The sequence below is a fragment of the Staurois parvus genome, unplaced genomic scaffold (genome assembly GCF_062004578.1).
Source record: "Staurois parvus isolate SC_StPar_1 unplaced genomic scaffold, SC_StPar_1.0 ptg000133l, whole genome shotgun sequence".
Classification (NCBI taxonomy): domain Eukaryota; kingdom Metazoa; phylum Chordata; class Amphibia; order Anura; family Ranidae; genus Staurois; species Staurois parvus.
Genome location: NW_028317929.1, coordinates 15,411,542 through 15,425,446, shown reverse-complemented (window position 1 = coordinate 15,425,446; position 13,905 = coordinate 15,411,542). Strand labels below are relative to the sequence as shown.

Here is a 13,905-nt window from a genome sequence, read left to right as displayed (position 1 = left end):
TTCACCTTGAGCACATGACAGACGTGAAAGGGTCTGGAGAAGCCGAGGAGAACATTATGCTGCCTTTAACAATGTTCAGCATGACTGTTTTGGTGGAGGGTCAGTGATGGTCTGGGGAGACATATCCATGGAGGGACGCACAGACCTCTACAGGCTAGATAATGGTACCCCTGACCGCCATTGGGTATCGGGATGAAATCCTTGGACCCATTGTCAGACCCTGTGCTGCTGCAGTGGGTCCTGGGTTCCTCCTGGTGCATGACTATGCCCGGCCTTATTTGGCGAGAGTATGCAGGCAGTTCCTGGAGGATGAAGGAATTGATACCATTGAATGGCCCCCACGCTCGCCTGACCTAAATCCAATAGAACACCTCTGGGGTATCATGTTTTGGTCCATCCGACGCTGCCAGGTTGCACCTCCAGACTGTCCAGGAGCTGAGTGATGCCCTGGTCCAGATCTGGGAGGAAATGCCCCAGGACACCATCCCTTGTCTCATTAGGAGCATGGCCTGATGTTAGGCATGCATACAAGCTACTGAGTATCCTTTTTTTTTTGAGTTGCTGCAATGAAATTTCAGCAAAATGCTAGCCTGCTGCATCATTTTTTCACTTTGATTTTTGGGGTATCTTTGAATTCAGTCCTCTGTAGGTTGATGATTTTCATTTCCATCAAATGATGGGGCATCCTTACGTTTTTAACACATTACCCAGTTCATATCAGTATATTATATTTAATGTGTGTGTGGTGGTCACCTGCAAGGTAATGGCATAATGTGCTAGCTTGCACCGCATGCTAGCACATTACGAAAAACATTTAAAACGAAGCCCTTCCTCAGAATTGACAGGGCTTCGAATTGCACCTGGTCTTCATTTTGGATTTGTGGGCTCTGGCCTTTTGAATAACCAAGCTGTTAAGACGTCAGTCCTGCTCATGCACACTGGAACATTCATGAGCCGCACTGCACATAGTGAATGGTCCCGCAGTCTTCTGGGACCTGTTGTGTCCCAGAAGACTGCAGGAGGGAGGGTGGGAGAGGAACTTCTGCTTTGCCTAGGCAGTCAGAGCAGAAGTGGAAGCTGGTAAGTGTCATTTGGGGAAGGGGGGCTTAAAGTGGGACTTTTGGGTGGAGCTCTGCTTTAAGGGAACACTAAACAATAGGAAAAAAGGGGGGGATAGCCACCTAACATGACACGTAAATATGTGTCATATAAATATCTCCGTCTCACAAATAGTGTGGATTTATAAACCCGATATGCTTAACATAAAACATAGCAGTATGACAAGTGCAATACTGCTCACACAGAGTGGTTATTAGAAAATCCAAGCGGAGTAATATATATTACTCCGCTTGGATTTTCTAATAACCACTCTGTGTGAGCAGTATTGCACTTTTCATACTGCTATGTTTTATGTTAAACACTAAACAATACCCTTAGTCTCAAAAAAAAAAAAAATCCAAACACATCCACTACTTAAATTACCCTGTAATCGTTTTTTTTTTTTTTTTTTCTTTTTAAATCTTTCTTTTCTGCCTCCCTGTAAAGTCCTACCCTTTTTCCCCCCTTTCTTCCATTTGGAGAAAGCTGTGCATGCTAGTTATGTGCACACTACAAATCCCATAGTCTAGAGTTCCTAAGTCTTATCAGGAGGGCGGAAGAGTGGCTACATTTCTACATACAGTGAGACTGTGAAGAATGAACTTGGCAACCCTCTAAGAGGAAGTTGGATTACAGCAGCAATAACCCCGCCATATAAAAAAAACTAATTGCCTGTCATAGTGATTCAGTGGCTCCAATACTTGTTACTGACCTGCAAAAAGTGTGCAGATATTGACATAATTTGCATGTTCTGGTCGTTCATCAGAAATCCTGAAAGTTGGCGTCAGCCAGGAAGCCAGTGTTTTTGTTGGTCTAAACCTATGCTAATTAGATGAATCTTGGTTATCGGTTATCTATTACTGTAAAGATATCAGTAGTGGTGGTTTTTCCTTTCTTTGCCATACAAGTATGAAAATGAAACTGTGTAAACATCTGAAAGACTAGTTGTACTTGTGCACATATTCCTTTACAGAGCTCTGCTGTGAAGTCACTTGGTGATTTCCTACTCGCTCTACTCCCACTGTTACATATGCCAGCTTGATATTTGCCCCAGTGTTTCAGTTTTTGATCTTGCTGAAAATGTTATGAAGTAAAACCCAAAGGAGAAGTTTGGGATATATAATAAAAACAAATGTACATACTCTCCTATGCTGCAGCTGTCCTACATCTGCTCTAAGCCTGTAAACTGACCGATCATATGACCTCTCAGTTCTTGGTCAGGTACTGACAGAACTGAAAATGGGTTGGGTGCAGCTGGCTCCGGTTGTAAGCTGTGTGCCGAGAGCTGGAGCCAGCTGTCAGTCGGGCAGCAAGGTGGATCCCGACTATGATCTGGATCTTTCCAGAGCCTAGAGCAGCTCTGTGACATCAGCTGACAACAGGCAGTAGCCCACTACAAGCTGACTCTGGGTCACAGGAAAGTAAAAGTGCATACCTGTGAGCCACAAGAGAAGTAATGCTATACTTTACTTTTTTTTTTTTCTCAAGTCCCTAACTAATTTAGTATCTAGTTAAAAGCAGATGCGAGAGAGGAAAACTAAAACCTCAGTAATTATGATAATGAACACCAGGGACCTTCTTAGATGTCTGTTTTTATATACGCACTATTCAAACTTAAAAACACAGGCTTCTTATTTCAACAAAAGTACAACTGCCTGCAATTTTTTTTTTGTTATGCAGAATGCATCAAATCACACAGGACAGCATTGGACTGTACATTGTCATAATGAAAATAAATATTTTTCAAGTGCCAAAATAAAAAAGGGGGGAAAAACATTGGACTGCATTGAAATGCATTAACAAATGTGTAACTGCATATGCGAAAAGGCATTTGGAATGCTGAAATATTGGCGCAAACAAGCCTTTAGGTCCGTGTGTGTGTGTGTGTGTGTGTGTGTGTGTGTGTGTGTGTGTGTGTGTGTGCACCAAACCCTCCTAGTTTGGTAGGCTGCTAGGTAAATTTAGTTGGCTCTTCTGTAGGCATGTAGCAGGGATTGCTGCTGTGCTTTCCTTGCTTTCTGGAGTGTTCTAGAAGTATAGTGGGAGGAAGCGCAGAATAATCAGCTTGAATATTTATGGATCTCCAGCCAATCCTTGGGGAGGCATGCCCAGTAGGTAGATGGAAAACCTGTAAATATTGAGGTCTAGGAACAGAGTCCAGGGTCCAGCCATCTGGAAGAGACCCCTGTGCTGGGAGCTCTGCCCCTGGGGCAGAGGAGGAGAGGCCTCGAGTTTGGTGCATCAGTTTCTCTGCTAGGCCTAGCTGAGGACCCTATTGGGTACACAGACAAACTTGGTCAGCCGTGAGTAAAGATCCAGGGGTTCTTGAGTACTTAATTCAGCCATTTTGAGAAGTGACTGGAGTGAAATACCCTACAAGACAGGACTAGATGCAGCCAGGAGCAGTGCAAGACAGCCAGAAGCCATACTACTATTCTTTACAGTTGAGTACATTGCAGCCTAAAGTGCAATGCAGCTTGCATTCTGTACACACAGCCTGAAGTTTAGTTGTCCTCAAATTGTTCAACTTTTACAGTTAGTTTTACAGTGCTCTCATCCCTACCAAAAATAATTGTTCCCCAATAAAAATACAAACCGCAACATCTAGACTGATTATTGAGCCTGTGGCAGTGTGCTGAAATTGCAGTGTGCCTGGCTGTGGGTGCTGTAAGGGGAAATGGGCTCAATTGCCAGTGACTGAAAAACAGCACTTTTAGTCTTCAGACCAGTAACTGCAAATGATACAGATCTCTTCTAGGGCACTTTTCTTTGGAATCATGTAATTTATGGCTGTAGGGTGGTATGCATACCCAGACTCGTGAGGCTAGAAAGAAGATGCTGTTCTTTTTTTGTATCACGGAGGGCATCCTGGAGGTTTTGGTGAATTTTTTTCCCCTGTACATTCAAGAAGTAATCGTAAGCCCCCAGCAGTGAGACGCTTCTGCAAAAGAACACAGTTTGTATGGATGTCATGGCTGTGCTTGGGGTGTCATTTCTGTTCAAGAAAAATCTTACTTTATGAATAAATTAAAATTCAAACTTTTCTGTAGTTTGAAAGAAAATGCATGGTAAAAAATAAAATGCTACTGATTTCAAGTGGAAGTGGAGGCTTTATTCTGCGCATTGCGTGATAGCCTTACAATTGTAAAGTGCAGTTATGAACATTTCCTGAGGAGGAATCTGTGAGAAGGCTTTGATTGCTGGAAGAGGACTGCAGCACACAAACGTGGTTCTGACTTCAATTTAAGACAGGAGTATCACTGTATGGTGTATGAAAGGTAGGCAATGCAGGTGAAAGATGACAAGGTTCAAAGGGAAGTTTTAACTCAGGAAGCCTGGAAGTTGTCATTGCTGGTTGCCTGTTGTGCATATATCCTTTCTTGAATAAATACGGACATTAGTATTTTAGACTTTACATTGTCTATTTTCTAGTTAATTGAATCAGAATGTACCTAAAGTAACTGGGTCAGCTTAATAGCCAACCATCGAGCATAAAAAGGAGGCCAACAATGAAAGTGCTTAGCTTACTTTAAAGAGACTGTTTTGAATCACCCACTAATAAGGCCTCGTTCATGCCATACGTGCAGAGCTTCGGATGGAAACGTGCAAATTTCACTTGCAGAGACATCAGTTTACATCAGTTTTCATGCACGCTTCAATGAGTTTTATACACGTTGCAGATTACTGCGCAGAAAAAAATCTGGAGGTAAGACTATTGTTATGGTGTGAACAAGGTACATGGAGAACAAATGATTTAATTGTGCCCTTTCAGACTGCATGCAGAAAAACTGTCTTTGCACCATGTTGTGAACAAGCCCTAATTGCTTTTCCATACTGCATGACTGAAGTGTTTAATGCATTTTTCTCAGTTTTTGTGTTTCTTTGTTTTCAGATATCTGTGCTTGGAAACTGGAAGGACAGAAGTACAATTTTACAATGAAGTGTACGGGGTTGTCAGAGTGTCAGCGCCTACAGTTCTTGTTGGAAAACGCACTTCTTACAGAAACAATCAAATGGAAGGTGCCATGTTTTTTAGATTCCACTATCAAGGTATGCAAAAATTAGATTGCATCTTTGGCACGGTTAATTATTTGCCCCCAGTCATCCTGTAGTGCAGCCCAAATAAATATATGCCTTCAGCCCTGATTTTTCGCTTTCCGGCTCTGCTTGTAGCTACACGGCATTTTATTTAAAAAAACACTTCCTCCTGGGTCACATGCTCCTCAATCTCCTATTTCCTATCGAAGAAACATATAATAGTATGCCATGTTGCATTGGAGTTCTACATTTCCAGGCTAAATGCTCCACATTTTTAAATCTGAGTACTATATAGAAGACAGCAACACAATGCCAAATAAGATTAAGATACATCATGCAACAGAAATACTACAAGCTTGAAAGATGAAATTTCCCCCACAACCACCATTCATTTTATTCCTTTAAGTATTCCCAGTGAATACAGCATCATCCTGCTGAGGTCCACTTCCACCTCCCGATGACACGTTGTTGGGCTTTAGGGCTCACGTTTAGGAGTTGTTCAGTTGTTGTTTTTTTTTTTTTTGTTTTGTTTTGTTTTCTTTTCCCCGTAGCCCCTGAACTCCCCCTAATGTTTTCCTATGTGTCCATGTACACATTTTCGTTTACAGACAGTTGAGTTTACAGTTTTTTTTTTAATGCAACAAACTCTCGTTCAGACGTCGATTTTATCAGCGTTTCAAACACAAAATGCTTGTAAGCGTGGCAAATTGCGTTTATAAGCGCTTGCGTTTGAAATTTTATTTTTTTTTAACTCCGTTCCCAATGCTGTCCAGAGCCTTTTTTCATCATGCAAAGAGTTTTAAAGGTGCTCAGATGTACAAAACACTTAACACAGGATGTTCCTACCAAGCTTGCCACACATTGTAATGACCAATTCACACCTCAGACCTCTCCCACCCTTGGAAACAAGATATGTTAATGACCATTCACACCTCAAATTCCTCATGAAGACCCCCTGCCAGGTGACCTTAATGACTCACTCCAGCAGACATCTTTCCCACCCTTGGAAACAAAAGAAATGTTAATTAGCAACTCAAACCTAATTATCTCAACACATACTGCTGTCTCTGCTTCTACTGTGTGTATTTCTCTGCAACAGTCTGAAATAGTTAATAATTTACCGCTTTTCAGTGCATTGTGGGCATTTGGGAGGTTCTCCTGTGCTTATCTTTAAAAAAAAAAAAAAGCTTCTAAACGCAAACGTGCATCAGCGCGTTATGCAAATGCATCTAAACAGATGTTATTTAACCTACGTTTTTCAGAAGTTTCCATCGTTCAGAAACGTCCCATGTACATGGGGCCTAAATGAATGGAATGACTCTAGTTCTCCCTGTGCCTCCTGGTAAATGCATGTCACAAATCCCAGGGGACTGCACAACATTTGTCTAGGCGAGGTGAGGCTTACAGAGGTGGGATAAAACCTCTACAATAAAAAGTAAACTAAGTGATTTCTGTAGCGGAGTGGGAAGGGTTATAGAGGGAAGTTGATTTTCAGGGTGTAGATCTAATTCATAAATCCCTCCTACTGCTGCTGTAAAGCAGCACTATGACCTAATGAAATCCAGGGATGTGGGGAAAAAAAACTTTGTGCAAGGCACTAAATCAGAGTCCCAATCTACTTGTCCCTCATGACAATTTACTTTGTCCTGATTTAAAAACAAAACCATTCTACACAAAAAGTTGCTTTCTGGCAATTTAGACTTAGACTCCATATTAATAAATATATAAATAGATATAGATGTCTATATCACTGTGCTTTTTATCTTATTCTCGCCTGTCTCCAGCATCGCACCCAGGAACTAGCAGAGAGGGGAGCAACCTTTCAGCGTAATGAGCACTGATTGGGTGGTTATCAGGAAAGGGGAGTACCAGGCTTTCTTAATGCTTAGCAGATGAGGTGCTGACCCCAATGAGAAAAAAAAAACTTTATTCAGGTTGCCCTTGCACATGGAAACACTTGGGTGCTCAGTACAAGCTCATGCTGAGCAGCCAATGTCTGCTCCGTTTAAAGGATAAGTTCACCTTAAATATAAATGCACTTTTTTTTTTTTGTTTGTTTTGCAGATAAAGTATTCATGTTTTGTTTAGGAGCCTGTAAAGCATTGCACCAGTGATCAGATGACATGCAGACTCAGTATAAGCTGTCCGTATGTCATACACTGTACAGGCAGGCAGTTTCACACTGACAGGAAGAATCCATGAACGCTCAACAGTGCTGTGGTAGTTCATTGGGAACTACAAGCAGCATGTTGATACTAAATAGTTGATTTATTCACAGAATTCTTTTCAAAAAGTGATAACTATTAGTTAACTTATCCCCATACTGCTGTCACACAGAGGGCTCAGATCACCCAACCACTGCAGGAGCGGGAGCATGTCACATGTTCCACCCTAAAATGTGTGGAACATGTAAGATGTTCTCAGAGGTGAACTTATCCTCTAACTCTCTTGCTTTTTTTTTTGTTTACACTTTTTAAAAATTTATATATTTTAGGTCTGAAGATTACACAACCTCCAAAACATTTATTTTCTGAAAGTAGACACTAGGGCCTAGATAATAAAATAGTGGTAGTTAAAATTTGTCACACGATATTGGCACAAAGGTCTAGGAAACCCAAAATATGTGACGGGGGTGTAGGCAGGACAGAACAAACACGGAGGATGATCAACACACAAAGCTTTATTGACACTCAATCGGGGTAGGAAGGTAGCGTCCGGGTACCCAAACAAGGGAAGTAGAGGGGGGGGCGAAGCCCAAAATTGTAATCCGGCCCCGGGATTACAAAATTAGTCTCTAGCAGTTTGTAATCCAAGCAGGGAAGAGGAAGGGGGGGAGGGAGAGTGCAGGAACAGTTTATAGGGAAATAACAGGGGTGCAAACACTCACGGCGACCCTCCTGAGCACACAGAAGAGGGTCCTAACAGCAGGTACTAGTCCTGATACTCCAGCACACAAGCAATCCTAGACCCGCAGTATAGCAGCAGGTACTCGTCCTGAGTATTAGCACAGTGTCAGCGGGTAATACTCTCCTCAGTCCCTGGTACTATTGCAGAGTGCCAGCGGGTAATCTCCTAAATCCCCGGGGGTCTTTGCAGAGTGGCTGTGGGGGTCTCACTCAGCGTACACCTTCCAGCAGCTCGCAGCGGACAGAACTGGCAGGGGAGCCCGCACCAGCCACCTTAAGGCTGCTGCAGGACGCTCCCGGTCATCCTGGCAACCTCGGGTGACGTACCTAGTCACCCAGCAACAAGGCACGCCCCCTTGACACGGGCCTTTGTCGGCGGGTGCAGGCAGGGGAAAATCCTGTGCCTGCGCCGCACTCACAGAGGGCTGCGCCGCTTCAAGCTCACTGCCTTGGCCTGGAATTTCACCGCAGGGGGACATCCTCCTCCCACTGGCCACTCTGGATGGGAGGAAGATGAAGGGCAGGGGGTGACGAAAGTCACACCTCTCATCCTGGGCAGCCTGGCTTCAAAGGGCTGTGACAGGATGAGAGGAGGAGGGGGGGTGAGGCCAGCTCTCAAACACACTATGACAAACTCTTTTCTGAAAGTAGACACTAGGGCCTAGAGAATAAAATAGTGGTAGTTCCAAAATTTCAGTAAAAAAACTACTTCATTTTAGGGCACAAATGCAAGAAACTACCCATTTTTTTTTATATAAAAGATAAGGTTGCAGAGTAAATACCCAACTTTTAAATTTGCTTGTGAAATGGTGACAAATTTTAGTACCATACATTTTCTACAGGTGACCCTTTTAAAGCCCCCTATAGGTCATAAGTTTAGTGTAACAAAGGAGATCTAGTGGTAGAATTATTGCTCTCATTCCGGCATGCGCAGCGATATGTAACGTGTATAGCAATTGACTTTCATGCGTAGGTGCCCCAACGTGTGTGTACATGTAGGGGACCTCAACATTTTCTGGGAGGGACCTTATGTGCTTGAGTGTAACTTAAGTTTAAAAAAAGTCCTCTATGTCACTATTTTTGGTGACAGATTCTTTGGACGAAAAGACCCCACACCTCTCCTCCTGGATGTATTGCAATGCAGATTGCATTGCAATACATTTCTCCCAGGCTATTCTAGCTGGGGAAAGTGACAATAGTGACCCAGAAGTCACGTCATACACATCCCTTCTGGCTCTGGACAAGGACGACAGTGGATGTGTCGGGGAGCCTGGGGTACATGTAGAGGAGGGGGACAAAGTGCGCAAACCTGCATCAGGGCTAAACGAGGGGAGGGGGAATGACACCTGCTGCCTTGCACCCGGAACTACATGTCCCAGACTTTGGGCTATATAAATCACGCACCCCTGAGCTGACCACTTAACTATGTCTGTTTAGTCAAAATCTGTCCCATTTACAGCCATAAATTTTGTTTCAGACCTTTGCAAATCTGTTGCAGTTGGCTGCCAAAGAAAACCGTTGCATAGACTTTACTAAAATAGAGGCAGTATGATCTGTGTCATTTAATGCTCTTGGTGTATATTCCGGTATGAGTTTTTGCAATCAGTTGCATTTTTTTTTTTTTTCTTAACACATCTAAATCCAAAAATAAATTTTGCAGCTTTAACAGTTCTTGTTTTGTTTTTGTTTTTTTCCCCCTTTGTGATCTGGCTAGTAGCACACTAGTCACTGGTCACACTACAACGCTGACAATTGCACGGTCATGCAACGCTGTACATAAAATTTATGAATCCCCCCCACAAATAGAGCTTTCTTTCGGTGGTATTTGTTTATCTGTGTTTTTTCATTTTTTGCAAAGGACCAATTTTGAAAAAAAAAACTATTTTTGACTCTTTGCTATAAAACCTACAAAAAAATTTAAGACACATTTCTAGTCCAAAATGTATTCTACGTGTTTGCCTAAAAAAAAAACCCCAAATATTTGTAAATGGTTTCCGTGAAGTTTATACTGTGCGCAAGTGTACTGGAAATTAAAAAAAAAAAAAAATTATATTCGTAATGGCAGTGATCAGCAACTTGTAACGGGACTGTGGCAGGCATTCTGACACGGGGGGGGGGGGGGGGGGCTGACTAATTGCTACTGACATCCCCAGTGACACTAATACAGTGATCAGTGCTACTAAAAAGCACTGACACTGGGCAGGAAGGGTTAACATCTGGAGCAATCAAAGGGTTAACTGCTTGTGTGTGTTTTACTGTGTGCACCGTGTTATGTTTTACTAGGGAGACGTGCTGTTTTGTATCTCTGTGCAGAGGGATGCAATGCAGCATGTCCACGTTGACAGGTGAGAGCTTTTTTTATACACAGGTCTCTCCCCTGTCGGCTTTGCCCGACTATCGCCTAGTGCCGCCCAGAAACAGCTGGCCAGGACCCGGTGATTGACATCCGTAGCCACCAATAGCGGTGCGGGTAGGGCGGTGCGCTCGCGCACCCCTACCCGGAAATGCAAATTGCGTTTATATATACACGTGACTTTGCACAGCCCTGCCACCCTGTAGCAGTACTTCTGCTGTAGGGTAAGTGGTTAAAAACGCACAATTTGTGTGCGATTTCTGAAGACTTTATTGCTACCTATGAAGATTTTTCAATAATTTATTGCAATTTGCAGTGCGATTTCCATTATATTCTATGTATGTGAAATAGCAACAAAACTGCAGAAAAGTTATGCAAGGGCTACTTTTGGAAATCGCGCTGCAGCAAATTGCAAATGTTAAGCACTGACATCTCACATTAATTGGATGCGATTTCAATTCCCAAATCATACCAGTATGACCGGGCACTTCGGATGGTTATACTCCTCTCTGCTTATCTATGGCGCAGCAACATAGCCACCTTTTTTAGCCAGCAACATTGTCACCCTGTGTAGAAAGTAGTTTTTCCCATTTTTAGAGTATCTCACCAAAAATGACTTTCCTTTGCTGGCAGTGGCCAAAAATGACTTGTATCTTAGTGCAGGTTTATAGAGAACCAGTGAGCCAATCACACAAGCAGGAAATGACATTTCTGAGGGGCTTTCTGTACACAACCTGTGTGCAGAATGCCTTCAGGCTGTCTCATTTTTCCTTTTCAATCTTCAGCTCTGTAAAATGCAATAACTTTTCATAATCATGTACGATATGACTTGTGTAGCAATTTTTATATGCTATATCCCCCCCCCTCAAAAGTGGCGTAGTTATTCCAGCTTTATCTGCATATCTGATGGTAGAAATTGAGGTTCAAGAAAACTAAAAGGGTCATATCCTTTTTCCAGTATTTTTAAGAGTCTGCACAAAAACAGTCAAGTAATCCAGCCAGCAACATGAATAGTGGCCATAAGAGACACCAGTGTTATCCCATCGTGGGATGGGGTGTTGAGAGTTGATGCTTAAGGGCTAAAACGGCCTAATGAACCTTTTGAACAGGAAACACTGGGCTGCCAATGCTGGAGGTTTTCCAAGATTACTAGTTGACTAGCTCTGGTATTAAATTTTTAAGTCACTGACCTAAAATGAACATGCAGATAAAATGTATTCACGTCGCAGGGCAGAGTCTCTTTGCCGACCTCTCCTAAATTTATTTATTTCCGGTACTTGTATAGCGCCGTCAATTTACGCAGCGCTTTACATATATATTGTACGTTCACATCAGTCCCTAACCCTCAAGGGGCGTACAATCTAAGGTCCCTAACTCGCATTCATATACAAGGGCCAATTTAGACAGGATCCAATTAACCTACCAGCATGTCTTTGGAGTGTGGGAGGAAACCCCACGCAGGCACAGGGAAAACATGCAAACTCCAGGCAGGAGGTGTCGTAGCTGGGATTTGAACCAATGACCCTAGTACTGCCAGGCAGAAGTGCTAACCATTTAGCCACTGTGCTGCCCATAAATGCCAATCTTTGCAGGTTTAACACTGTTGTATTTGTCAAATGATTTGCTGTAAAAAATGAAAGGTGGTGTGCAAAAAGTGGAGTGCCATTGTAGGATTACAAAAAAAGCATACGCACTCGCCTACAGTGTGTGGATGCAGCATCGGCCTAGTTGTGTAGCTGTCACCCATAGCTCTGAGAACTGAGCAGTGAGTGATGTCTGTCACAACTCTGTTCAGCTTCCCCTCCAGTGCTCACTGGAGCACCAGGCGGGGATGGGGTGTTAGTGTCAGGCTCGGCAGCACTGCGCTGAGATGTTGAGCCAGTTGCCGAACAGAGATCTGGGTGGACCCTGACATAATTGTCAGGATTCCTGCAGAGCCTGGATCTGTGACGTCAAATCACTAAATCCCGCTGTTGGCTAAATGAATCAGACATGCAGAACAAAGTGCACTCCTGTGACCCAGAACAGAAGTGTGACCAAAAGGGCTTTTCCCAAAGTGTCTTCCAGGATGGCTAACATGGAGAGATACTGGCTCGGCACTCTACAGGAAACACAATACAGAGTTTTTAAAAAACCCCTCCCTCCCCCTTTTCCTCTGTTTTTAATATTGTGTTTCTGACCCTCCTTGTGAACACACAGTTATGCCTATTAGTTCCTGTAGTGCGGGTGACTGTGGTTTTCTGCCTTTTTCTTCCTAGTCCCTTGGGCCTGCTTGTCGGTAGGGTCTTGGGTTTTTGATGGCTAGGAAGTCATTGGTACTTCTTTTTTTTTTTTTTTTTTTTTTTTTTCCCCTGGATCTCGCTCCTCCCATGTGTGGGCTGTACTGACTCTGAAAGCTCCTCTAGTTGGGCCATGGCTGTTTCCCACAGGGAAGCGACTGCTCTGTGGAACAGTTTTGCTCCTGTTGAGGCTGGGGGTAAATGGCTGGGAACTGTTGCTTTCCGTTTTGCCTGAGGTCCTCAATGTCTGTTCTTTGTGCGGCGGTCCTCACGGTCCTCTCCCTGGGTGTTCCAAGATGGTGGTGATGTCACTTCCCGTTTCCATTGAAGTTTCCGGCCAGGAGTTCCAAGGTGGCAGCACCGCCACTTCCGGCACCTGGGGATGACACGCTTCTGGTTGCGGAGGGACATGCTGGGGCACCATTTTTGCAATAGAGGATATGCTGCAGTCATCAGAAGAGGATCTCGGAAGCATTGAGAGTAGCAGTGGCCCCGCCGTCCTGCTTCTGAAGGGCAGTGCAAGGCCCGGAGCACCCTCATCTCTGAGGGGGTCAAAGCCTCCTGCTGAGGGAACTGCAGAGCAGTCTCGCAAATACAAAAGGAGATGTGCACGCTGTGGCTCCAATCTGTTTCATATACCACAAAAATTTGTGAGAAATACATTGTCTGTTGCTGGTTCAGATTGTTTCTTTTATTAAGAATTGAATGCGTTTTATGCGGGACAAAATTATTTCTACATTTGATTCCGTCAGATCTACTATCTCAGTTGCTCCTTCTACAGCACTGGCTTTCTTTCCTCCTAGGGTCTTTGCCATCTTTGGACGCTCAGGTTGGCGCTCAATGTGGTTTCTGAATCTGAGGATGAGGGTATGCTCATTCATCAGGGGAGTTGAGCTCAGAGGAGGATGGCAAAGATATGTGAGAAGGCTGTGCTAGTAATTTGTTTCCAGTGGAGGAAAGTGACCAATTGTTGAAGGCCATTTATGTGTCTGAACAGATTGAGGAAGATTTGCCCCCTCCCCCCGTCTGTCCAGGATATTATGTACAGAGGTCTAAAAGAAAAGCTTAACCTTACCTGTGCACACGTCTCTTAGGGACATGATCCTCAAAGTACGGAAGAATCTAGAAAGGAAGTTTTCTCTCTAAGGGCCATGAATGAAGATTTCCGTTTAGCCTGGAAGAAGAAATCTTTTAAGTGTCCCAAGTTAGACGCTCCCCTTAGGCTTTACAA

The 13,905-nt window shown here is 43.5% G+C and overlaps 1 protein-coding gene across 1 annotated transcript in view; it reads left to right on the top strand.

Annotated features, from left to right (window-relative positions):
• CCNI2 (cyclin I family member 2) overlaps window positions 1-13,905 on the top strand; it is a 55,592-nt gene that overhangs the window by 24,465 nt on the left and 17,222 nt on the right. The window contains exon 2 of the mRNA XM_089673051.1: window positions 4,991-5,148. Within this exon, the coding sequence (XP_089529177.1) occupies window positions 5,035-5,148 (114 nt within the window). The 5' untranslated portion in view covers window positions 4,991-5,034. The remainder of the gene's footprint in view (window positions 1-4,990; window positions 5,149-13,905) is intronic.